The sequence below is a fragment of the Bombina bombina genome, chromosome 3, assembly GCF_027579735.1.
Source record: "Bombina bombina isolate aBomBom1 chromosome 3, aBomBom1.pri, whole genome shotgun sequence".
Lineage (NCBI taxonomy): Eukaryota > Metazoa > Chordata > Amphibia > Anura > Bombinatoridae > Bombina > Bombina bombina.
This window is the reverse complement of record NC_069501.1, coordinates 409,844,355-409,871,066: the sequence shown is the minus strand read 5'-3', so window position 1 is coordinate 409,871,066 and position 26,712 is coordinate 409,844,355. Positions and strand designations below refer to the sequence as shown.

The following is a 26,712-nucleotide window of genomic DNA, read 5'->3' as shown; positions in this document are numbered from 1 at the left end:
TAGATAAAGAGGGAGTACCCTCTAACGCGTCAGAATCCTCCATAGCTTTTAGAAAAAGACTAGAACAGGCACCTTTATAACCACCAATGGCCGGGGCACTCATCACCTCCTCTAAACTGGACTTAGAAACCGCTTGTCTCCTCTGTCGCAGTCAGACCGGAAGTGAAAAAGCCCCACCGGGTCACAAGGATGTCTACACAGGACTGCTCCTGCCGAGGAGAAAAAACACACTAAAAAAGACCGCGCAAAAGCTCCTGTAAGAGAACCTGTCAGTTCCACAAAATGCCAGAGCCGTGTCCATGCACATAACGCAGCATTCACACAATAAACTTATAAATTACATAGCCCCCTGCTCAATAATCCTCTCATAGGAATCTTACCCCTAGATTCTATAAAGATAAAGGCGCCACACTGTGGCCCTGCTTCTGTGTTATCATTATATAAAAATTAAACGATATTACCAGAATCTACGCAGTGGAACAGGAACACAGCCCTTTAAGTGTGACAAGCAATAGCAGCGCTCTTGACATGGACTTGAGAGAAGAAAGCAATCTGCGAAACTCGTCAACGCCGATTGCTAAAGGAGCTGTTAATATAAGTCAGGATGGTGTCGCAAAGGTAAGCTCCCCCTGCATTTCCGGACTCTAACGTTCACCCAGGCCCTCAAGTTGAGAAGCTTAAAGGGCTACTTAAACTCCTGTCCCATAGCGAAGGGTAGAACCCCTCATAAGAGACCTCTGATATTCCGGCACCTCTCTACCACCTCCTGTGACGAAAGGCAAAGAATGACTGGGGGATGAGGGGAGTGGGCGAGGTATTTAAGCCTTTGGCTGGGGTGTCTTTGCCTCCTCCTGGTGGCCAGGTTCTGAATTCCCACAAGTAATGAATGAAGCCGTGGACTCTCCTCCCCTTTAGATGGAAAAGCTATTGAGGAATGGAAACCTCTTAACCCCTCCTAAGTAGCTTTTACAAAACAGAGTCACAGGTACAATGCACGCTATGCCGAAATGTAAGACAAAACAGGAGAAATTAACATTAAATCTGAAGACAGAAAAAGCTTTAATTTGAGACATCACAAAAAAACAAAAAACTATTAGTGGTAGAGAAGAGTAAATCCCAAGGGATTGTGGACTCTCACCACCTGAATGAAAGAAAGTTTGTTTTTCATGTTTAAATGTAGCCACCAATCAGAAAGCGCTACCCAGTGTCCTGAACCAAAAATGGGCCAGCTCTTAAGCTTGCATTCCTGCTTTTTCAAATAAAGAGAACAAAGAAAAATTGATAATAGGAGTAAATAAGAAAGTTGCTTAAAATTGCATGCTCTATCTGAATCATAAAAGAAAAAAAATTGGGTTTCATATCCCTTTAACCCCTTAGTGACCAGACCACTTTTCAATTTGTTGACCATCTGGGACCAAGGCTATTTTTGCATTTCTGCGATGTTTGTGTTTAACTGTAATTTTCCTCTTACTCATTTACTGTACCCACACATATTATATACTGTTTTTCTCGCCATTAAATGGACTTTCTAAAGATATGATTATTTTCATCATATCTTATAATTTACTATAAAAAAAAAAAATAAAATATGAGGAAAAAATGAAAAAAAAAATGCACTTTTTCTAACTTTGAGCCCCAAAATCTCTTACACATCTACAACCACCATAAAATACCAATGCTAAACAGTTTCTAAATTTTGTCCTGAGTTTATAAATACCCAATGTTTACATGTTCTTTGCTTTTTTTGCAAGTTATAGGGCAATAAGTACAAGTAGCACTTTGCTATTTCAAAACCATGTTTTTTCAAAATTGGCGATAGTTACATTGTAACACCAATATCTGTCATGAATCCCTGAATAACCCTTCAAATGTATATATTTTTTAAAAGAAGACAACCTAAGGTATTAAACTTGGGGTATTTTGACTTTTTTCATGCAACCATTTTACCACCAATCTATGCCAAAGTTTGGGGGGGAAAAAAAATAATTTGATTTTTTGACAAAATAGCAATTTAAGAATACATTTACTGATAATATTAAGGGTTACTGCCAAATAACACCCTCATATGTCTTCAGCAGCATCTCCTGGGTACAGTGATACCACCCATGTATAGGTGTGTCGGGTTCTCGGGGGGCTAAAAGCTCTTATTTTTAGGGAGCGCATTCCAGTTTTTCAACTTGGAATTTTCACATCGGTCATCATGCACCCATGTCCTATTTGGGACATTTCTGAAGCTGGTCAATGGAATTTACCCCCATCAAACCATATATTTTTGAAAAGTAGACACCCTAGGGTATTTCAAATGCTTGTATTTTAACACTTTCCATGCACTAATTCAACCACCAGTCTTTGTCAAACTTTTGGGTAGTCATTATTTTGTGTTATTTTTCACACACATTGTACTTTAGGCATGGATTCTCAGTTCCTGTTATGTGTTACTACCAAAAAAAACCTCAATATGTGTTCAACAACATCTCCTGAGTACAGTGATACCACCCATGTATAGGTGTGTCGGGTTCTCTGGGGGCTAAAAGGCCTTAATTTTAGGAAGCGCATTCCAGTTTTTCAACTTGGAATTTTCACATCGGTCATCATGCACCCATGTCCTATTTGGGACATTTCTGAAGCTGGTCAATGGAATTTACCCCCATCAAACCATATATTTTTGAAAAGTAGACACCCTAGGGTATTTCAAATGCTTGTATTTTAACACTTTCCATGCACTAATTCAACCACCAGTCTTTGTCAAACTTTTGGGTAGTCATTATTTTGTGTTATTTTTCACACACATTGTACTTTAGGCATGGATTCTCAGTTCCTGTTATGTGTTACTACCAAAAAAAACCTCAATATGTGTTCAACAACATCTCCTGAGTACAGTGATACCACCCATGTATAGGTGTGTCGGGTTCTCTGGGGGCTAAAAGGCCTTAATTTTAGGAAGCGCATTCCAGTTTTTCAACTTGGAATTTTCACATCGGTCATCATGCACCCATGTCCTATTTGGGACATTTCTGAAGCTGGTCAATGGAATTTACCCCCATCAAACCATATATTTTTGAAAAGTAGACACCCTAGGGTATTTCAAATGCTTGTATTTTAACACTTTCCATGCACTAATTCAACCACCAGTCTTTGTCAAACTTTTGGGTAGTCATTATTTTGTGTTATTTTTCACACACATTGTACTTTAGGCATGGATTCTCAGTTCCTGTTATGTGTTACTGCCAAAAAAAACCTCAATATGTGTTCAACAGCATCTCCTGAGTACAGTGATACCACCCATGTATAGGTGTGTCGGGTTCTCTGGGGGCTAAAAGGCCTTAATTTTAGGAAGCGCATTCCAGTTTTTCAACTTGGAATTTTCACATCGGTCATCATGCACCCATGTCCTATTTGGGACATTTCTGAAGCTGGTCAATGGAATTTACCCCCATCAAACCATATATTTTTGAAAAGTAGACACCCTAGGGTATTTCAAATGCTTGTATTTTAACACTTTCCATGCACTAATTCAACCACCAGTCTTTGTCAAACTTTTGGGTAGTCATTATTTTGTGTTATTTTTCACACACATTGTACTTTAGGCATGGATTCTCAGTTCCTGTTATGTGTTACTGCCAAAAAACACCTCAATATGTGTTCAACAACATCTCCTGAGTACAGTGATACCACCCATGTATAGGTGTGTCGGGTTCTCTGGGGGCTAAAAGGCCTTAATTTTAGGAAGCGCATTCCAGTTTTTCAACTTGGAATTTTCACATCGGTCATCATGCACCCATGTCCTATTTGGGACATTTCTGAAGCTGGTCAATGGAATTTACCCCCATCAAACCATATATTTTTGAAAAGTAGACACCCTAGGGTATTTCAAATGCTTGTATTTTAACACTTTCCATGCACTAATTCAACCACCAGTCTTTGTCAAACTTTTGGGTAGTCATTATTTTGTGTTATTTTTCACACACATTGTACTTTAGGCATGGATTCTCAGTTCCTGTTATGTGTTACTACCAAAAAAAACCTCAATATGTGTTCAACAACATCTCCTGAGTACAGTGATACCACCCATGTATAGGTGTGTCGGGTTCTCTGGGGGCTAAAAGGCCTTAATTTTAGGAAGCGCATTCCAGTTTTTCAACTTGGAATTTTCACATCGGTCATCATGCACCCATGTCCTATTTGGGACATTTCTGAAGCTGGTCAATGGAATTTACCCCCATCAAACCATATATTTTTGAAAAGTAGACACCCTAGGGTATTTCAAATGCTTGTATTTTAACACTTTCCATGCACTAATTCAACCACCAGTCTTTGTCAAACTTTTGGGTAGTCATTATTTTGTGTTATTTTTCACACACATTGTACTTTAGGCATGGATTCTCAGTTCCTGTTATGTGTTACTACCAAAAAAAACCTCAATATGTGTTCAACAACATCTCCTGAGTACAGTGATACCACCCATGTATAGGTGTGTCGGGTTCTCTGGGGGCTAAAAGGCCTTAATTTTAGGAAGCGCATTCCAGTTTTTCAACTTGGAATTTTCACATCGGTCATCATGCACCCATGTCCTATTTGGGACATTTCTGAAGCTGGTCAATGGAATTTACCCCCATCAAACCATATATTTTTGAAAAGTAGACACCCTAGGGTATTTCAAATGCTTGTATTTTAACACTTTCCATGCACTAATTCAACCACCAGTCTTTGTCAAACCTTTGGGTAGTCATTATTTTGTGTTATTTTTCACACACATTGTACTTTAGGCATGGATTCTCAGTTCCTGTTATGTGTTACTGCCAAAAAACACCTCAATATGTGTTCAACAACATCTCCTGAGTACAGTGATACCACCCATGTATAGGTGTGTCGGGTTCTCTGGGGGCTAAAAGGCCTTAATTTTAGGAAGCGCATTCCAGTTTTTCAACTTGGAATTTTCACATCGGTCATCATGCACCCATGTCCTATTTGGGACATTTCTGAAGCTGGTCAATGGAATTTACCCCCATCAAACCATATATTTTTGAAAAGTAGACACCCTAGGGTATTTCAAAAGCTTGTATTTTAACACTTTCCATGCACTAATTCAACCACCAGTCTTTGTCAAACTTTTGGGTAGTCATTATTTTGTGTTATTTTTCACACACATTGTACTTTAGGCATGGATTCTCAGTTCCTGTTATGTGTTACTGCCAAAAAACACCTCAATATGTGTTCAACAACATCTCCTGAGTACAGTGATACCACCCATGTATAGGTGTGTCGGGTTCTCTGGGGGCTAGAAGGCCTTATTTTTAGGAAGCGCATTCCAGTTTTTCAACTTGGAATTTTCACATCGGTCATCATGCACCCATGTCCTATTTGGGACATTTCTGAAGCCGGTCAATGAAATTTACCCCCATAAAACCATATATTTTTGAGAAGTAGACCCCCTAGGGTATTTGAAATGCTGGTATTTTCACACTTTCCATGAACTTATTTAACCACCAGTCTTTGTCAAACTTTTGGGTAGTCATTTTTTTGTGTTATTTTTCACACACATTGTACTTTAGGCATGGATTCTCAGTTCCTGTTATGTGTTACTGCCAAAAAACACCTCAATATGTGTTCAACAACATCTCCTGAGTACAGTGATACCACCCAGGTATAGGTGTGTTGGGTTCTCTGGGGGCTAGAAGGCCTTATTTTTAGGAAGCGCATTCCAGTTTTTCAACTTGGAATTTTCACATCGGTCATCATGCACCCATGTCCTATTTGGGACATTTCTGAAGCCGGTCAATGAAATTTACCCCCATAAAACCATATATTTTTGAGAAGTAGACCCCCTAGGGTATTTGAAATGCTGGTATTTTCACACTTTCCATGAACTTATTTAACCACCAGTCTTTGTCAAACTTTTGGGAAGTCATTTTTTTGTGTTATTTTTCACACACATTGTACTTTAGGCATGGATTCTCAGTTCCTGTTATGTGTTACTGCCAAAAAACACCCCAATATGTGTTCAACAACATCTCCTGAGTACAGTGATACCACCCATGTATAGGTGTGTTGGGTTCTCTGGGGGCTAGAAGGCCTTATTTTTAGGAAGCGCATTCCATTTTTTACACTTCCCATTTTCACATCCCATGCACCCATGTTCTATTTAAGACATTTCTGAAGCCGGCCAATGTAATTTACCCCCATAAAACCATATATTTTTGAAAAGTAGACATCCTAGGGTATTTCAAATGCAGGTGTTTTAACACTTTCCATACACTAATTCAACCACTAGTCTTTGTCAAACTATTGGGCATTCATTTCTTTGTGTTATTTTTCACATACATTGTACTTTAGACATGGATTCACAGCTCCTGTTATGTGTTACTACCAAAGAAGACACCAATATGTGGTCACCAACATCTCCTGAGTTCAGTGATACCACCTATGCATAGGTTTGGTGGCTTGTTTGGGCGGTGCAATGCCAAATGTCTGACATGTGTTTGTGATTTTTTTTCACATTTAACATATTTTCTTTGCCTATCGTCTTTTTTGGGGGTCTTTTAACATACCCCAATTTCTTTGTTTTCCATAAATGTGATTATATTTAAAAAGTTGACCCCCCCAAGGTATTATACATGGAGTGGTTTGATGACTTTGATGCAACCGTTTTAGCCCAAAAAATTGGAGAAAGTATATGGTGGTAATTTTTCAATTTTCATTGTTACAGACACATTGCTTTTTTACTATGATTTAGGAGAGATTGTTGTAAGTTATTGCAAAAGAATACTTCAGGTTGTTTTCTGCAAGGCACCCTGAGTACACCTATGCCCCCCATGCATAGGTTTGCCAGGATTTTGGGAAGGTTATGTTACAATTTTATGACTTGTGATTTTAGTTATTAAAAATGAGAGTATTTCTTCTGATAGGCCTATCTTTAGTTTGGGGCCTATCGCATACCCCACTTTTATTTATTGCATTCAAAGTGTATATTTTTTAAATGTTGACACCCCAAGGTATTGTATATGGTGTGCTTTGATGCCTTTGAAGCAACCGTTTTAGCCCAAAAAATTGGAGAAAGTGTATGGTGGTAATTTTTCAATTTTCATTTTTACAGACACATTGCTTTTTGACTATAATTTAGGAGAGACTGTTGTAAGTTATTACAAAAACATACTTCAGGTTGTTTTCTGCAAGGCACCCTGAGAACACCTATGTCCCCCATGCATAGGTTTGACAGGGGTTTTTGGTTAAAAAAAAACAGGCCCAATTTTAGAAAAAAATAGAGTAGTGAAATGTAAAAATCTGGCACAGTAAAAGTAAAAAAAACAAAAAAACATCTAACTGTAAACATAACCAAAAAAATATATATATATATGTAACAGCAAATGTATTTATTTTTTTAAAAATTAACCATTGTATGGTACCGCTTGAAGCAGTCCCCAATGCAGAGTGCAGGCTGTCCAGGGCAATCAGGGCAGTGATATATGGTGTCCCTTCTCTTCCCCCTCTTGGTACAGACTCTGCATTTTTTTTGTGGTTTCTGCTTTGTGGCAGTAGGGGGGATTTTAAAAATAAAATGGGTAGCCCCAACTCTGCTCTCTCCCATCACCGCCCGGGGAGCAGGTGCATCATGGTACAAAATCCCCGTAATAATCTGGAGCTGAAACTGTAAAAAAGTATTTTTAACTCTGGGGTTTGCTTTTTTGAACAACAAAAAAGCGTTGTGGGTTGCAATCTGCATTAGGTAAATTGCAACCTTTTTGTACCAGGCCCTTGTCTTCCGCATAATTAGGTAGGGCTGCAGCAGCTGATCAGCCAGATCAACCCCATCCATATGCCGGTTATAAGACTTGATGCACACTGGCTTCCTTATGATCTCAGCTCTGCCACGTACAGAAACCGCCATCGTCCTCTCTGTGTGGATGGTGGTAAGAAGGTATACATCCTTCTTGTCTCTGTACTTCAGTGCCAACAGCTCCTCTTGGCGCAGAGCTGAGGTCTCCCCCCTTCGTAGCCGGGTGCGTACAAGCTGTCCTGGGAAACCTGCGCGGTTCTTTTTAATTGTACCGCAAGCTACTGTATCAAAGCAATACAGTAGCTTGAACAAAAGGACACTTGTATAAAAATTGTCTAAGTACAAGTGATACCCTTTGTTCATTAGGGGTAATATCAGGTCCCAGACAATCTTGCCAGTGGTTCCCATATGTTCTGGGCAACCTGGAGGGTCAAGGTGGCTATCCTTTCCCTCATACACCCGGAAGGCCTGAGTATACCCAGTCTCGCTGTCACAGAGCTTATACACCTTTACCCCATATCTGGAGCGTTTGGAAGGAATATACTGCTTGAATCCCAGCCTTCCCTTATACTTCATTAGGGATTCATCAACGCATATATTCCTTCCAGGTGTATAAGCCTCTGCAAACCTGGCAGAAAAGTGGGTTATCAGGGGGCGGATTTTATACAGCCTGTCAAATTGGGGATGCTCCCTAGGGGGGCACAGGCTGTTGTCGCTGAAGTGCATGAAATGCAGAATCATTTCATACCTCTTCCTCGACATAGTCTGGGAGAAAATGGGGGTAGAGCAGATGGGGCTAGTACTCCAGTAGGAGCGAATGGAGGGTTTCTTTATGATGCCCATCAGCATAGTCAATGCCCAGAATTTTTTGAATTCTGGCACATTGATGGGGGCCCATTGCTGCTTTGCCAAATATGTTCCAGGCTTTGCAGCACGGAACTGATGGGCATATAAATTAGTTTGGGCGACAATGTTCTCCAATATATCATCGCCCAGAAACACTTCCAGAAACTGCTGGGGGCTAAAACCTGCCACATCTATATTTATGCCAGCATTTGCTGTGAAGGGTGGGATATCTGGCCTCTGGAGATGAGGCGTTACCCACTCTTCAGCAGCAATGGCAGCAACACGCCTCCTTCTGGCAGGGGGGCTAGCAGGGGGGCTGGCAGCCACAGATACATCACTATCAGTTGAGACTGCATCTAGTGATGTATCTGAGCACATGGCAGGGTCAAAATTGGGGTCTGAGTCAGAAATAGAGGCATCTGACTCTGACGCAAGGATGGCATACGCCTCCTCAGCACTATATCTTTTCTGTGACATTTTTGTATCTGTCACAGAAAACAATTACTAAAAAAAATTAAATTAACTAAATTAATTAACTAAATTAACTAGCAAAAAAGTACAGCTATGCTACTGCCAGTGATTTATAGCGATCACTGGCAAGCTAGAGGTTAATGGCTCTGAAAATTAAATTAAATTAACTAAATGTTTCTGAAAAGAGCCTTTGGGTTTTTAAAAAATTACAACAAAATTAACCCCTAAAAAAATGCACAGACAGCAAAAAAGTACAGCTATGCAACTGCCAGTGATTTATAGCGATCACTGGCAAGCTAGGGGTTAATGGCTCTGAAAATTAAATTAAATTAACTAAATTAATTAACTAAATTAACTAGCAAAAAAGTACAGCTATGCTACTGCCAGTGATTTATAGCGATCACTGGCAAGCTAGGGGTTAATGGCTCTGAAAATTAAATTAAATTAACTAAATGTTTCTGAAAAGAGCCTTTGGGTTTTTAAAAAATTACAACAACAAAATTAACCCCTAAAAAAAATGCACAGACAGCAAAAAAGTACAGCTATGCAACTGCCAGTGATTTATAGCGATCACTGGCAAGCTAGGGGTTAATGGCTCTGAAAATTAAATTAAATTAACTAAATTAATTAACTAAATTAACTAGCAAAAAAGTACAGCTATGCTACTGCCAGTGATTTATAGCGATCACTGGCAAGCTAGGGGTTAATGGCTCTGAAAATTAAATTAAATTAACTAAATGTTTCTGAAAAGAGCCTTTGGGTTTTTAAAAAATTACAACAAAATTAACCCCTAAAAAAATGCACAGACAGCAAAAAAGTACAGCTATGCAACTGCCAGTGATTTATAGCGATCACTGGCAAGCTAGGGGTTAATGGCTCTGAAAATTAAATTAAATTAACTAAATGTTTCTGAAAAGAACCTTTGGGTTTTTAAAAAATTACAACAACAAAATTAACCCCTAAAAAAATGCACAGACAGCAAAATGCAGCAAAAAAAAAGTGCACCTATGCTACTGCCAGTGATATATAGTGATCACTGGCAAGCTAGGGGTTAATGGCTCTGAAAATTAAATTAAATTAACTAAATGTTTCTGAAAAGAGCCTTTGGGTTTTTAAAAAATTACAACAACAAAATTAACCCCTAAAAAAATGCACAGACAGCAAAATGCAGCAAAAAAAAAGTGCACCTATGTTACTGCCAGTGATATATAGTGATCACTGGCAAGCTAGGGGTTAATGGCTCTGAAAAGAGCCTTTGGTTCTATATTTTTTAACAAATAAAAGAAATAAATCTCTCTCTCTGCTAAATACAGGTCTCTCTCTCTCTCCAACAAAATGGCAAGTGAGGAGAGGGAGGGAGATCCACACTGATCATAGTCAATATTTACAAATATTGACATGATCAGACAAATGGGGTATTTTATTATTATTATTTTTTTAGGGTGGGAGGCTCAGATTGGGTGACCCTAGCTTGCCCCTATGATGATGCAGGCTAGGGACACCCCCAGAGGCCCCATGATGCACTGGGCATCGCCATCTTGGATGCCTAGTGAAGGGGGAGGGGGGGGCTATTTGGTCTTTTTTTTTTATTTATCCGTTTTTTTTTTTCTTAACTATTACTTTTATTTAATAACCAACTAAGTGCCTCGACCCACCGAGGCACTTAGCAAACAAGCAGAGCATCGGAAGCGTGTCCGATCGCTTCCGATGCTCTGAAACACTGCCGGGCTCCACGTGGAGCGAAACCGGAAGTGATCACTCGTGGGGGAGTGATCAATCCGGTCCCGGCACTCGGGAACAGTATTGCAGGATGCCTAGACATCAAGGCAAGCCTGCAATACTGTTAGAGCAGCTGGAAGCGATTTCGATCGCTTCCAGTGCTCTGTTAAACCGACAACGTATGCCATACGTCCTCGGTCGTTAAGTGCTTTTTTTTTGAGGACGTATGGCATACGTCGTCGGTCGTTAAGGGGTTAAGACACATTATAATCTAAAGGTTAATTATCCTGAAATATATAGATAAGTTTTTTTATTATATAACAAGATGCTGTATATTAATTTCTGTTATGTTTAATTTGTTTGGTAAACTAATTATATTAATCCATTCACAATGTAATGCTCTCTCTAAGGTTTCTGTCAGATTATTTTAAGCAATATTTCTATTTTGAAGAGATCACATATTATTGGTTTTGTAGTTCTCAAAACTGTGAATTTGTGTCTGCAGAAATAATCTGCCCCATCTTCACAGCAAATATGTTATAAAATAAACATACAAAATTTGGGACATATAGCTTGAAGGGACATATTCATGAACGAAAACTTTTGGGTTTTAGATGTACTTCTATTAACAAATTTGATTCACTCTCTTTGTATCCTTTGTTGAAAAAGAAAAAGGTTTTACTGTAGGCCTAGCTGAACACATTGGGTGAGATAGTGACACGCAGCTAGCTCACAGTACTGCATTGCTTCTGAGAATATCTATGTATGCTTTTCAACAATGGACAAAGCAAATCATAGAAGTAAATTGGAAATTTTTTAAAAATTGCATGTTCTTTCTGGATCATGAAAATTTAATTTTGAATGTACTGTCCCTTTAATGTTATTGCTCCCCTGCAAATCTATGTACACAAAATCAACCCATACTAAGTTTCAAGACGCTCACTGAATAGAAGATTGTTTGGAGTCGAATAGGATCTGCACAGGGACCTAAGTGTGAGGAGTGAGGAGCAAGCATTAAAAATGAAATATAATGCTATTGTTTTAGTTAAAGTGAAGGTCAATTTACGAATATTGCCCCACGGCATTGCATAGACATTTAAAAATTAAGAAGGGTTTAATTCATGAAAACTTTTAAATTTATATATATTGAAGAATTATTACCTATTTACCACTGCGACGATAAGCGCAGCTCTTCCGTTCGCCATTTTGTCAAATTGAGTTACAGATTACGATTAGTAAAAGAACCAATCCTTATTTTCCCCCGGGCCGTGACGTTTAAGCAAAGGGGCTGAATGCCCCGGGGGGGAGGGGGGGGGGAAAACAAGGGTTCGTTATTTTACAAATCGTCATCTGTCAATCATTTTGACAATAAGGCAGGCGGGAGAGCTGCGCTATCGTCGCAGCGGTAAATAGGTAAAAAATCTTCAATATATATCAATTTAAAACTTTTCATGAATTAAACCCTAATTAATTTTTAAATGTCTTTGCAATGCCGTGGGGCAATATTCGTAACTTGACCTTCACTTTAAATAAAACTATTTAAATTGTTATTATTAAAGGGGCAGTCTAGTGAAAATTAAACTTCATGATTCAGATAGAACATGCGATTTTAAACAACTTTCCAATTCTTTGTTTTCTTGGTATTCTTTGTTTAAAACTAGGTAGGCTCATACGCTAATTTCTAAGCTCTCGAAGGCCGTCTGTTGTCTAAATGCATTCAACAGTTTTTCACAGCTAGAGGGTGTTAGTTCATGTGTGCCATATAGATAATATTGTGCTCACTCCCGTGGAGTTACTTATGAGAAGGCACTTTTGGGACGTTTCTGATTTGACACTATACCCACAAGTGTTCTGAATAAGACCAATTACACATACTGACAGAGAAGATGACTTACAGATGAATGTTATTGTCGTTTACAGCATGACAAGTTGGTCTAGTAACCCTTCTAATGACTTCCAATGGATAGCAATACCCATGAGAGCTCACCACAAAGCTTTACTTACTTCCTGTTATTGGGGTGCACCAGCTCATTGGTTTTAACATATGTGATGATAATGCTTCTGACATCGCTTTGTGTTAGTAGGTCTCCTTTCCTGCAAAGTAAAGCAGAGATGTAGCATTTTTTTAAAAAAACAATTCATAGAGAATAAGATACATGGAAATGAAATCATACACAATAATTTCCATTTCTTGGATCAAGCAGCACTCATTAACAGCCCCATTAATTAGTGGCAAAAAAACTAACTATGTCCACACATACTCCATTCTCTATATGATATGAGCCAAGGTATAGAAATGATGGTAAGATTTATTTAATTTCTCATTACCCTGGCTCAACCTAGAAGCCCTCACTAATGTAGATTCATTTTTTTTTTTAAATGTAAATACAGGCATACACCCAAAATGATGCTTAAAACAAAACTGCAAACAGTTTACCATTTAAAGGGACAGTGCACATCAAATTTCATAGAACTATGTAATAGACACTACCATAAAGAAGAATATGCACAGATACTGATATAAAAATCTAGTATAAAACCTTTTAAAAACGTACTTAGAACTCCCAGTATTGCACTGTTGATTAGGTTAGGTTGGGGCACACAGTAAAAGGGGCTGGAAAAGCAGATACTTCCCCTTCCCCTGCATATGAAAAACATAATTTATGCTTACCATGACTCATTAGTCATGGATATTACCCTTCTCTACCACTAGGAGAAGGAAAAGTTTCCCAAACCCCAAGAACTCTATAACCCCCCACCACCACCACCTCACATATACCTCAGTCTAACGTATAACCAAGCAAGTGAGGTAAGAAAAAGGAAAAAGTGCCATATAATGAGCAGGGGGGAAAAATGTGCTCAAAAAGAAATTAACTCTAGAAAATATAGGGTGGGACTCTCACCACCATGAAAGATATTAATTTACCAGGTAAACATAAATAAGGTTTTCTTTCATACAGGTGGTGGAGTCCACGAGTAACAATAGAAAGGGTGGGATCTAACAAACATTTTTTTTCACTGAGAAACTATATCCACAACCCCAAAAGAGCCAAAAAAGACAATACAAAATAAACAGGTAAAAACAAATTAACCTGAAACAACTGTTTGAAGAACAACCTACCAAAACTTACTCAGAAGAAGCATAAACATTAACATGGTAGAATAAATAAGCAAGGAAGACCAAATAACTAACTAAAGAAATGGTCTACTGAACAGAAACAACCGGAAAACACAAAAAAAGGCAACTGTTCTGAAAAACAAATGAATCCTCTTAGACAACAGTCAGAACTCTGTATCATTGAAAAACGATACATAGGTAAAGAAGACTCAAAGGTGAGCAGATGGAATAACCAAGGCCACAAACATAAGACCTGATACCTCTATGAAGAGAGCAACTGAAGGAAAAATAGAAACTGAAGGATCTAACAGGCAAACACTCCAGCTTCAACAGTCAAAGCCCCAGAAAAGGAACCCTAATCTGAGGAACCAAAACACTGACTTTAAACAAATACAAGGCTTTTCCTAGCAGAAGGAAAAATCTGAACTGACCTTTTACACTTGCTTGAATGCGGGAGAGCAGCCAGCCCCTCAGAAAAAGCAGCTTTCATGTAATTTTTTACACTGGGTGATGGATCAATAGCATTGTCCTGTAATGAAAAGGCAGAAGGAGCAGTAATACCTATAGAAGCAGCATTACATTAAAGCATAAACATTTTTAAACATGAGTCACATAAATAAGCTGGAGGAGAGACCTCAGCATTTTTACATAAACACACTTAATAATGGTAGGAAGGTGTTCAGGAGACTCAGCTTCTAAGGTAAATTTAGGGACAGAATTAGACAGCTCCATTATAGCATTGTCAAAGCATAGCAATAAACACTAAAAACTTCATAAAAAAAGCTCTAAAGGAAAGGCTTTGAAAAAAGTACAGGTAAAATACACGCTAAGCTGAACTGCAAAACAAAGCAAGAGACATGCAAACTCGCGTCCGAAGCACCAAAACCCAAAATGATCATAGCCAAGGAAGTACATGCACTAACCCTACGTGCATAATCCAGACAAGCGCGAAAATAACTATAACAGACTAAAGGGATGTGCGCTAAATGTGCCCATAACATAGCTATGTTAAAAACAATACTTACCAATAGACACTCGTGCACCAGCAAATAGGCAGCAGACAGCCAAATCAGTACTGACCAGATCAGCAGAAGTTTATGAAATAGGAGTATATTGTAGATCCTTAGAGGGAGGCAAAAGACAAGTCCCTGCGACCAATTATGGATGGTTTATGATAAATTTCCCATGAGGTGAAAAATGAAGGACAAACCATACCCCATATACAGCCCTCTAAAAAGCACTGTACTCTGAGGGGAAACCGGGCCTCAATATAGACTGAAAACCCCTCTCTGCACATCTTCATTCTTTGACCACCTCCAGCGAAGGCAATGTAAAGACTGAGGTGGTGTGAGGTGGGGTGGGTTTTATAGTGTTCTTGGGCTTTAAGAATCTTTGCCTCCTCCTAGTGGTAGGGAAGAGTAATTCCAACGAGTAAACTCTCACCATCCGAATGAAAGAAAGACAGATTAAACAAAAAGGAGAAAGCAGGAATCGGTAGACTTCAGTCTACATCTGATACTTTGGGGCTTGGTTAGGAGTCTGAAAATCAGCACAATTTTATAAAAAAATAAGCAAAACTATACATTCTTAAAAAAACACTCCCAGATTGGCTATATAAATGGATCATCTATAAAACATTTATAAAAAGAACAGACCACACAAAGTGCAAAAGCTGCGCAATATTACCAATGAGTAGATAAAATAGAAAATACATGCAACAAATAGGAATAAAGCAACAAACCAAATCTTATATGAATAGTGGCTAAAAAAGCAAAAAAATGGTGCAACAATGATAATAGATTGTGATAAAACACAGAGTATCCCAGAGAGATCACACACTAATCAATGTAGTCAGGGATAAACAGTGCATATAGGTAAAAAAAATATCACCCCTTAAGGTCTAAAGTCACCAGTTTTTGCCAATTGATGGTAAATTCAAAGGATATGTGTAAAATGTCAGCAGGGCAGCTACTCTTGCAAAAGGATCCTGACTACTTGAAAAAAAGGCACTGAAATGAGAAGAACGGCAGGCGCACCTCCGACTCAAATGCAGGGTAAAATTTATTAGGTATAAAACCCCTAAAAAGAAAAAGACACTCACAAGATATAAAAAAAACAAGTAAGCACATCAAAGGTAAAATAAATCCTCTACAGGTAGCATCCTGGGTTTACCGCATCAGCACTGGAGAGGCTCACCAGGTTTCACAGATGACATGACCTGGTAGCGGCTTAGAGATCCGGAACGTGGACTGTAACTGGAATCATGATCCGCGTATGCGGTTAGCCCAAAAGTAATCTGAAATAGTTCAAACGACCGCCCGGCAAAGTGAGTATGGAAGCCGGTGAGCGTCACAAGTCCTTGACGCGTTTTTCTCCGTCGCGGCGGAGCTGGTTAGTAACAGCTGAGACAGGAAATAAACTGCTATAAAATCACCTGCAGTGATGTCACTAGTAACAAACTGTACCCAGCTGTACTGATATCTGTAGCAGGAATCCAACATGACCAGGAAGACATAGTACCCAGTCGATTATGTTACTAGTGATGTCAGATTACCTTCGGGCTAACCGAATACGCGGATCTCGGTTCCAGTTACAGTGCACGTTCCGGATCTCTGAGCCGCTACCAGGTGATGACATCTGTGAGACCTGGTGAGCCTCTCCAGTGCTAATGTGGTAAACTCAGGATGGCACCTGTAGAAGATTTATTTTACCTTAGATGTGCTTACTTGTTAAGTCGCCTCAACTGAGGCACACAAGTCAAATTTGCAATGTTACAAGAGCATATAAGGAAAAGTCAATACAGTCGCTTTGCACAATCCTTTAGAAGAAATGTCTGCTTCTGCTGCAGACGAAGTAGAGATTACCTTTGTCGAATTATCCTTGAGCCCTAGTGTTACTAGTGCCTTGCCTAATTTAAAGTGATGGTAAAGTCAGTAAGTTCACTTTGTAGAATTCGTTAGTACAATAAAAATTAAATATCCTATCACTTTTTAATATACATTAGATTACCTGCAAGTAGTCATTTATGCCTATCGAAATTAGCTGTCAGCCAAACGTTCCAAATGCCCTCTTACCACTGTAGATTTTTTTCCCCTGACGTTAGAAGCATCAGCCAATTAGCAACCTGTCCAGCTAGCTCGCTGAAGTGAATAGAAGTTATTTTTGCGCATGCATTTTGTTGCGCAAGTTGGTGTAGTAGCCTGATCGCCTTGGCAGATTCCATGCACGTTCCCGCTATTTTTGCACATGTCTATGCGCTCTCAAGTCTAATGCAAATGACATAAGGGTAAACAGTGAATCTGAGTTTCGTCACTGTTTCCCTTTAAGTTTTGCCAAGACAGTTTGCAAGTGAAGTACGGTAATAAAGAACTATTAAACTATAAAACACAAGACTAATTTATTTATTTAAAACAAGCACCACGTTTTTACACATTTTATTATAACATTTTATTGGATTAATTGCTAATACATGTTTTGATACATACTATCACATCAAGATATTTTAAAAGTATTTATTTTTTTAACTTAGTTTATTACAAATAAGGAATGATTTTTACTGCAAGATGAGTCTATTGCTGCTTGCGATCTCGCTTTTCCATCTCGGGAGTGCGCAACAACGGTGACGTATACAGTGGGTGGGACCGCTCTATACTCAGATGCTGGGCAGAATGCATGGGTGAGCGGAGGAAGAGCCAAAAAAAACGATGCTCTGGTTTGTTCTTTTAAACTATAATTTTATTGAAATTAAAACTTATTTGAAGAAAAAATTAAAGCGGTTGAGGTTAGCATTATAGATTTAAAGCATTAGCCAAAGTTACAGGATAGATTATTTACCATCACTTTAAGCTAATATATTGCACAATTAGCCTGGAAATCGTAGTATGATGTCTTTGCTGGAAAACCATTGCTCTAATTTTTCATCCTTTCAATAAAGATAAAGATATTCTATAACATTTAAAGTATTTAAATTCTTCCCATTTAATTGGTCTCTTGTCTGGACAAAAACAAGGACGACAAATATGTTCAAAGTTATGAAATTTGGATACTACCTTAAGCAAAGATTCTGGAACTGGATGGAGGATAGCTTTGTTTGATGAAAAATCAAGTAGAGAAAACAGCAGTATAATATCTGTAATTCATCTACTCTTTTGGTGGAAGTGACCATTTGTAAGAATGATCAAACATAAATGTTGAAGGCTTCCACGTTTATTAACGCACCTCTGTAACTTAATTGGATAAATCATATTTCGATATAGATGTCATCACTGAGTCACCAAGTCATCAGATAAAAGGCTTAAATATTGGGATAAAACAAATGTTCTTCTCTCTAGAAGGGGAAACCAGAAGTATCTTAGCCAATAGAAATGTCACAAATGCTGGTCTGTCTTGATGACATATCTTATGCAGAACAGAGGTAAAAGTAGGAAATACATAGGTCAGATAAAAGTTCCCTGCTGCTGTAAAAAAGAAACACTTTGTATGACCTTTAAGAGGGAACTGAAAAATATCTGGAGCTGATAAATGGTGTTTGAGGTCATTAGATTGATGAATGGATTCTCCCAGAGTTCCACTACATTGATTTGTTCACAGTCGATATGCTTGCTCCTGCCAAAAATCGGATTCTGCAAATAATAGAACCTTGAGGATGACTCCTAGTATCTATCTACTATTTGATACAAAATACTGTTGCATAGTTATCTAAGAATATTTTCATTTAATTTTCTAGCTAAGCTTGAAGATGGAGAAAAGCCAATAAAACTGCTCTATAAAGCAAGAAACCCAAATTTGTTTGCAAACAACCATAAATAAAAAGATTCTCCAAAGTTGCACCCCAATCCAATGTGCTAAAGTCTGTAGGTCTGACTTGGCTACCAGATGACTTAGCTCTAGACTGAGTATTCAGTCAGGACTACTGCTTTGATGTATTAGAATATAACACCACTTGTAATCTAAAAGAACACTGAGGTTTTCTCCCATTTCAACCCCACGTATACTATGTTTCCTCATACAACATTTTTTTAAATGTATTCATCTTTATTGATTTTACAGTCAAGCCAATTCAATTATGTAAACAAAACAAGGAGAACAATCTTACAAGTCATGATACAAACTTTGTACAATCTATCATCTAGAGACCACTAACTCAGAGTGTGAGCTGATGTAACCAACTCCAGTTCCTCAATATCTGCAAAACAATGGGATATTACAGCATATATTGTTCAAGACTTCTTCCTTTGAGTATTCATTTCCGTTACAAAGCAACAGAAGGAGATAAAAGTGATTATTACATCCTTTGATGGACAGAACTAGGGGAGGGGAAACGGGTTCACTTTTAAATTTATATAAAATGGGCATGGTATGTTTCTGTATATGCCCCCTTGGAAAGGGGACCTCTGAGAAAAATAATTTCTGATTAGTCCCAAAGACAAAAATGGCTATTTTATATATTTTATTTATTCATTTTATTGTAAAGCGCATATTAAATAGAAAATTGTACATATACATAGAAATAAATCCTAGTTATTAATTTCATCAAATTACATGATGAAACGTTTGCCGTCATGGCGTTGTATTAAAAGTATCTTTCCTTCACATAAAGATTATTAGGTGATCTGGACCAGTCCTAATTATCAGAGACCAACATCCAAAAAATCTGGGAGCATTGGGCCATCAAAAACAGAGACTACAGAAGATATTGGTTTATGATTGGTAACTATATATCTTACATAATTATAGTATTGTAACATAACACATTTGTTTCACTTCTATCTGCACAACCCATGTGGAAAAGTGTCTTAATTTACGTACATAATACAACACCTATTTGATGATCACTTGCGTTTGTTTTGATTTGTTGACTTTCCCAAAAGAATTAACCTTGTAAGAAGGAGCATACCTTTATTACAGTTGTAATACAGAGCACATGTTTAGAACCTTTTAGTAAAAATGACTCATATACACTTATTTTTCAGAATATGAAAGGAATTCACCTGTGACCAGTGTCTTGAAAGAGGGGCATCATCTTGGCAGAGATGCTGTAAAGAGAGCTTATTTCTGGGGGCTGGAATGGCAACTCTCCACCACCATTCATGTCTTCAGATGTCATCAAAGGTGCTGGGGGTACAAATGTTCGGATGCTGTCAGAAAACAGGGGACATGGGGAAGCTAGTTACTATAGATGTGTTAATATATAATGAACGATCATAGTAGCTTTTGTGGTGCAAAAACTTTAACGTTAAAGGGGCATCATTTAATTATAGAGTCCACAATAATTCTATTTACTATAAACACTCCAATAATCTTTGAATCATTTCAAAATCTGCATTAAAAAATAGTTATGGTAGGGCACACCAGAGCCAGTGAAGGATGAACCCATAGTCCGTTACAATGCATGTTTGCCTGGCTTCTTCCACTGAACCTCACACTAAAAAAAAAAAAAGTGTGTTTGACAGCTACAATAATATTTGTAAATTTTTCTTTTATTAGAATGACAATTTTTCCAATGCAAAATTTTAAGCCCCAATCATTAAATAGTTTGTTTACTAATGCTTTAACTCAGTGCTCGACAAATCTGTTTAAAGCCAGTAAGAATATTTAGAAGCCAAACAGTGGTAGTTGTATATAGATATATGGAGTATAACCCAAAATGTTAGGAGACAGGGGTAAAATTCTAGGAGCCCTGGCTCCTGGGTTTGTCAAGCCCTGCTTTAACTATAATTTACCCCTGTAGCATTCTACACAGTAATGTTTTCTGTCCCCAATTTGCTGAAGGGTCAAAGTTTAGCATTCTGCCCATTCAACTGCTGTTTCTCAACTTTATAAGTAAAGTTACATTAAAAAAAATATGCAGAATAAAGGAAGTTTTTGTTATACTATACATTCACAGAAGTTTACAGTCAATTAATATATATTTCAAAATATTTCAAAACATTATTTCACTTTGACTATCTTAATTTACTTTAACTTATTCAACTTCATATTTTTAACTCAAAAGTTACATCTCTGAAGTGCACTCAGTGTATGATTATTATTGTTCCTACATGCAATTTAAAACACTGACACCTATTAAAAAAAAAAAAAAATGTTTAACAGGGAAAAGAAAAAGAATTACATGTTAATTACTACAAAAAGTGTATGTGAATAATGTTATATATCCCTATACAAATGTGAGAGGTGTACAATAAGATATGTGCTATATATTAAAAGTGTGCGGCTATATCTAGATAATGCTATATACATATCCATTAAGGGGGCGGATAGAAGCCAAAATGCCACCTTTTTTGTAGTATCAGGATCCTTCGTTTTCTAGACAGATGCTATTCTTACATAAAAAGCAACAAACTAAAAAATAAAGAAGGAGGAATGCCTAATGAGTTATACTAGAGATATTGTAATTATGGTAAGTAGGATTTATTTTCTGTGTATCTTGGTTTACTGTAGTAACATTGAGCAATGAATTACCACCAGACAAAAAGGGGCCAGATTATACTTATGCTTAGGAATTTCACACGAGCAATAACACCACGAGAAGTAAAGATTTTGCGTTGTTTTATTGTTTCTCTCTTTAAAAGGTCATTAAACATTTTTTTTTTGTGTGAAAATAGGTTGTCAAAGAAAGAGTAAAGAATCTGTGTTGTCCATTTACTAAGCCACTAGTTTAAATGAACTAGCACACTAGGCTTGCACACATCATTGCATTAAGAAAATGTAATGTAATGTCAATAACTATGCAAATTGCTGATCCCCGTCTCAGCATCCCAAAACTAACAACTGACATTATCACTTAAAAACAAAATACCACAATGGTGGCTGCCGTGGTAAGTGACACTGACACGGCAACATCACCTTGCTACTGGTAATTAGAAAAACAAAAATCACTACTCAGGTATCCTCCCAATTACAGAAAGCAAGAAGCAAAACTGCAGTTAGATATATATATATATATATATATATATATATATATATATATATATATAAACATAATTTGCACTATCAACCAAATGACAAGCAAACTGTTCCAAAGGTGCAAAATATAAAGTGCTCGTCTGATAGTTAAAGAGCCTGACAGTGGAAACACTGGGTTACACGGCAAAACTTAAAGAGCAGTGGTAACTGACAACCTTGTCCAAAGGAAAGAAAAATAATGAAAAAAAGTAGAGCTAGTGAGTTGCACTACGGTAAGCCAAGATATACAAACTGGAATATTAATCCCCAGAACAAGATGTCACATACAATTTTATTAAAAAGCATCCTTTTAATTGCCTGCTGGCGCCAATCTTGGAGCATCAAGAAAAACGGATTGGTGCAACACGAAAATTAGCGCAAGAGGCATGCAATATTTTACGTTTCACATCCCATGGACAAATAAAACTAAAACACCTATGTAGCAATCTTGATAATAAGTTGCATTTTTTGTTTTTGCAGTTTTATTAATGAAAAACTTTCTTAAAAGGTAATGTCTCAAGAGAAATTCATTTTACAATCTTTCAGTGTTTAGCATTGGAAAATGGCCAATAAAATATGGAAATAATAAGAAAGCATATATGACTGGTATTATTCAACAGAAACAAAATTCAGTATTGGGTATAATTTATGTTGAAAACATAATTTATGCTTACCTGATAAATTTATTTCTCTTGTAGTGTATCCAGTCCACGGATCATCCATTACTTGTGGGATATTCTCCTTCCCAACAGGAAGTTGCAAGAGGATCACCCACAGCAGAGCTGCTATATAGCTCCTCCCCTCACTGCCATATCCAGTCATTCGACCGAAACAAGACGAGAAAGGAGAAACCATAGGGTGCAGTGGTGACTGTAGTTTAATTAAAATTTAGACCTGCCTTAAAAGGACAGGGCGGGCCATGGACTGGATACATTACAAGAGAAATAAATTTATCAGGTACGCATAAATTATGTTTTCTCTTGTTAAGTGTATCCAGTCCACAGATCATCCATTACTTGTGGGATACCAATACCAAAGCTAAAGTACACGGATGATGGGAGGGACAAGGCAGGAACTTAAACGGAAGGAACCACTGCCTGTAGAACCTTTCTCCCAAAAACAGCCTCCGAAGAAGCAAAAGTGTCAAATTTGTAAAATTTTGAAAAGGTGTGAAGCGAAGACCAAGTCGCAGCCTTGCAAATCTGTTGAACAGAGGCCTCATTTTTAAAGGCCCAGGTGGAAGCCACAGCTCTAGTAGAATGAGCTGTAATCCTTTCAGGGGGCTGCTGTCCAGCAGTCTCATAGGCTAAGCGTATTATGCTCCGAAGCCAAAAGGAGAGAGAGGTTGTCGAAGCTTTTTGACCTCTCCTCTGTCCAGAGTAAACGACAAACAGGGCAGATGTTTGACGAAAATCTTTAGTAGCCTGTAAGTAAAACTTCAAGGCACGGACTACGTCCAGATTATGCAAAAGACGTTCCTTCTTTGAAGAAGGATTAGGACACAATGATGGAACAACAATCTCTTGATTGATATTTTTGTTAGAAACCACCTTAGGTAAAAACCCAGGTTTACAACCTCCATCTTAGTTGAGAGTTGCAAGAGAATGACTGGATATGGCAGTGAGGGGAGGAGCTATATAGCAGCTCTGCTGTGGGTGATCCTCTTGCAACTTCCTGTTGGGAAGGAGAATATCCCACAAGTAATGGATGATCAGTGGACTGGATACACTTAACAAGAGAAATAGTTTTTATTAAACTTTTTCCAAGGAGTACAATACAAAGAAAAAAACAAAAATGGTATGAACAGAATGACAGTTACATGGATAATGAAGCCTATCGAGAGTATAAGCTTCTTTTAAGACAAAGGGAAATATCTCTGGTAAGTAAACCACTGCTATAGGGAAAGTCCTGTAAAGTCTCTCATGAAAATCCAGCAGGGTCCTAATAATAAATTAACAATAACCGGCAGATAACCCTTATGATATTGTCTCAACAAGTTCAGTGCATTACATCCTGTGTTGTGTTTTCTATTAGGCCTTGTCTGGGTATAATTTAAAGGGACAGTATAGCCAAAACTAAACTTTTATGATACAGACAGAGCATGAAATCGAAACAACGTTTCAATTCTCTTCTATTATAGAATTTGCTTTGTTGTCTTGGTATCCCCTGTTAAAGGGATATTAAACAAGTCTACTCCAGAATTGTTATTATTTAAAAAGATAGATAATCCCTTTATTACCCAATTGCCAGTTTTGCCGAACCAACACAGTTATATTAATACACTTTTTACCTCTGTGATAACCTTGTATCTAAGCCTGTGCAGACTGCCCCCATATTTTAGTTCTTTTGACAGACTTGCATTTTAGCCAATCAGTGCTGACTCCGAGGTAACTCCACTGGAGTGAGCACAATGTTATCTATATGGCACACACAAACTAGCAGTGTCTAGCTGTGGAAAAACTGTCAAAATGCACAGAAATAGGCATATGAGCCTACCTAGGTTTAGCTTTCAACAAAGAATACCAAGATTATAAAGCAAATTTGATGATAAAAGCAAATTGTAAAGTTGTTTAAATTGCATGCCCTATCTGAATCATTAAAGTTTAATTTTGACTATACTGTCCCTTTAATAGAAATAATAACAATATGTATTATTTGTCTATTTAAATGGATTTGACCTTTTATTAATTATTTTTTTACACTTCATTTGTGCAGTGTCCATTATTTCCAGTTACAACCCTTCAAGGAGTGTCATAAAACGTCCAGATTTAGTATTAAAGCGAATAGACTACCTAAACAGGGAGTCAGACTTGCTCATACTCAGACCTGCAAGAATGAAACTTAAGTTTAAAAAATGTTCAACTTATATCACACTGGGGGCTGAGGCTACAGTAAGACCTTATAAGTGCTAAATTTGCAAGAAAACAAGTTGCTTGTGTTTTCTACACAATCTGTTTCTTTTTCTTTATACTTTTATTTAACATATTTGTTTTTACCAAAAGAGCACTGTTTAATATCCATTTGAACAGTAAACACAAGTAGGTGCTGGTACAAAGCTGAATGCAGAGGGCGTATTGCTCTTCGCATTTAGTGAGGCCTGTCGGACATGATCCGCAATGTCGGATCATATCCGACAGGCCTTTCATAAATAGGCCCCTATATAGATTTACTGTTGAACAAAGGATATCAAGAGAACCAAGGGAATTGGAAAAAGTGTGAAAAAATGCAGGTTATAAATAATAGTAAAAATAAATAAAAAAAATAAATAAGGGAATTCCAGTATAGTTATGTAACTGTGATTTGCACATAGGGGCTCCCATGAGCCTCTATGCAAATAAATGGACATTCGTTAATGTCAGGTGATCACCTATTAAAACAAATATAGGGGCTTTATTTTAAAGAGGGACTTCTGGGCTTTAAAACAATGGGTCTTGGGGTTCTCTGGACCTTTATGATGGCCTGTTATATGGGTACATATCAGTATACTGTATGTATCTATGTGCATTTGTATTTATTTTCATATATGCTTACACTTTAACCACCAATAAACACATAGTTTGAAAAAGCAGATACTTGCCTTTTAAATGGCGGTTATTAGAGGTTTCTAGTGCTGAGATTGATGGGTTTGAATACCCCCCATCCATCTCTATCTGCCCTGTGGTCCTTCCTGGCACTCGCAGGCTTCCGGGGCTTGGTGACGTCACAAGCATCCCTGGATTCCCCAGGCAATAAGGGGTAAGTGTGTGGGGTGGGTGATTAATGATAAGCTTTGAAATCGCCCCAGACGACTACACGTGGTTGCTATTTGTGTTAAATACATTGTGTGGATGATGACCACGTGTTGATTTGTCACAAAAAAGCACATAAGGAACAATTTTTTACTGTAACTTTTTTTTCCTGAATAGTAGTTTTCTTCTTAAGAAGTGTGTTAAAATAGTGGTTTCATGTGGTGAGTTATAGACATGCATTTTTTGTTATTTTTTTGAACAAATAACACTTTTACCCTTTATTAACAAAATGAACAAATGAACGAAAGCAAAAACATAATTTATGTAAGAATTTACCTGATAAATACATTTTTTTCATATTGGCAAGAGTCCATGAGCTACTGACGTATGGGATATACATTCCTACCACGAGGGGCTAAGTTTCCCAAACCTCAAAATGCCTATAAATACACCCCTCACCACACCCACAATTCAGTTTAACGAATAGCCAAGAAGTGGGGTGATAAGAAAGGAGCGAAAGCATCAACAAGGAATTGGAATAATTGTGCTTTATACAAAAAAATCATAACCACCATAAAAAGGGTGGGTCTCATGGACTCTTGCCAATATGAAAGAAATTAATTTAACAGGTAAATTCTTACATAAATTATGTTTTCTTTCATGTAATTGGCAAGAGTCCATGAGCTAGTGACGTATGGGATAGCAAATACCCAAGATGTGGCACTCCACGCAAGAGTCACTAGAGAGGGAGGGATAAAAATAAAGACAGCCAATTCTGCTGATAAATTAATCCACAACCCAAATCAAAAGTTTTAATCTTATAATTAAAAAAAACCCTGAAATTATAAGCAGAAGAATCAAACTGAAACAGCTGCCTGAAGTACTTTTCTACCAAAAACTGCTTCTGAAGAAGAAAAAACATCAAAATGGTATAATTTGATAAAAGTATGCAAAGAAGACCAAGTTGCTGCTTTGCAAATCTGATCAACAGTGGCATCATTCTTAAAAGCCCAAGAAGTGGGAACTGACCTAGTAGAATGAGCCGTAATCCTCTGAGGTGGGGATTTACCCGACTCCAAATAAGCATGATGAATCAAAAGCTTTAACCAAGA

At 37.6% G+C, this 26,712-nt stretch overlaps 1 protein-coding gene across 1 annotated transcript in view; it reads right to left on the bottom strand.

Annotated features, from left to right (window-relative positions):
• The window catches only part of EIF2D (eukaryotic translation initiation factor 2D), a 247,483-nt gene that overhangs the window by 98,300 nt on the left and 122,471 nt on the right, over nt 1-26,712 (bottom strand). The window contains exons 10-11 of the mRNA XM_053706592.1: nt 19,919-20,065; nt 12,815-12,904 (exon numbers count right to left, since the gene is read on the bottom strand). Coding sequence (XP_053562567.1) covers nt 12,815-12,904; nt 19,919-20,065 — 237 coding nt within the window. The remainder of the gene's footprint in view (nt 1-12,814; nt 12,905-19,918; nt 20,066-26,712) is intronic.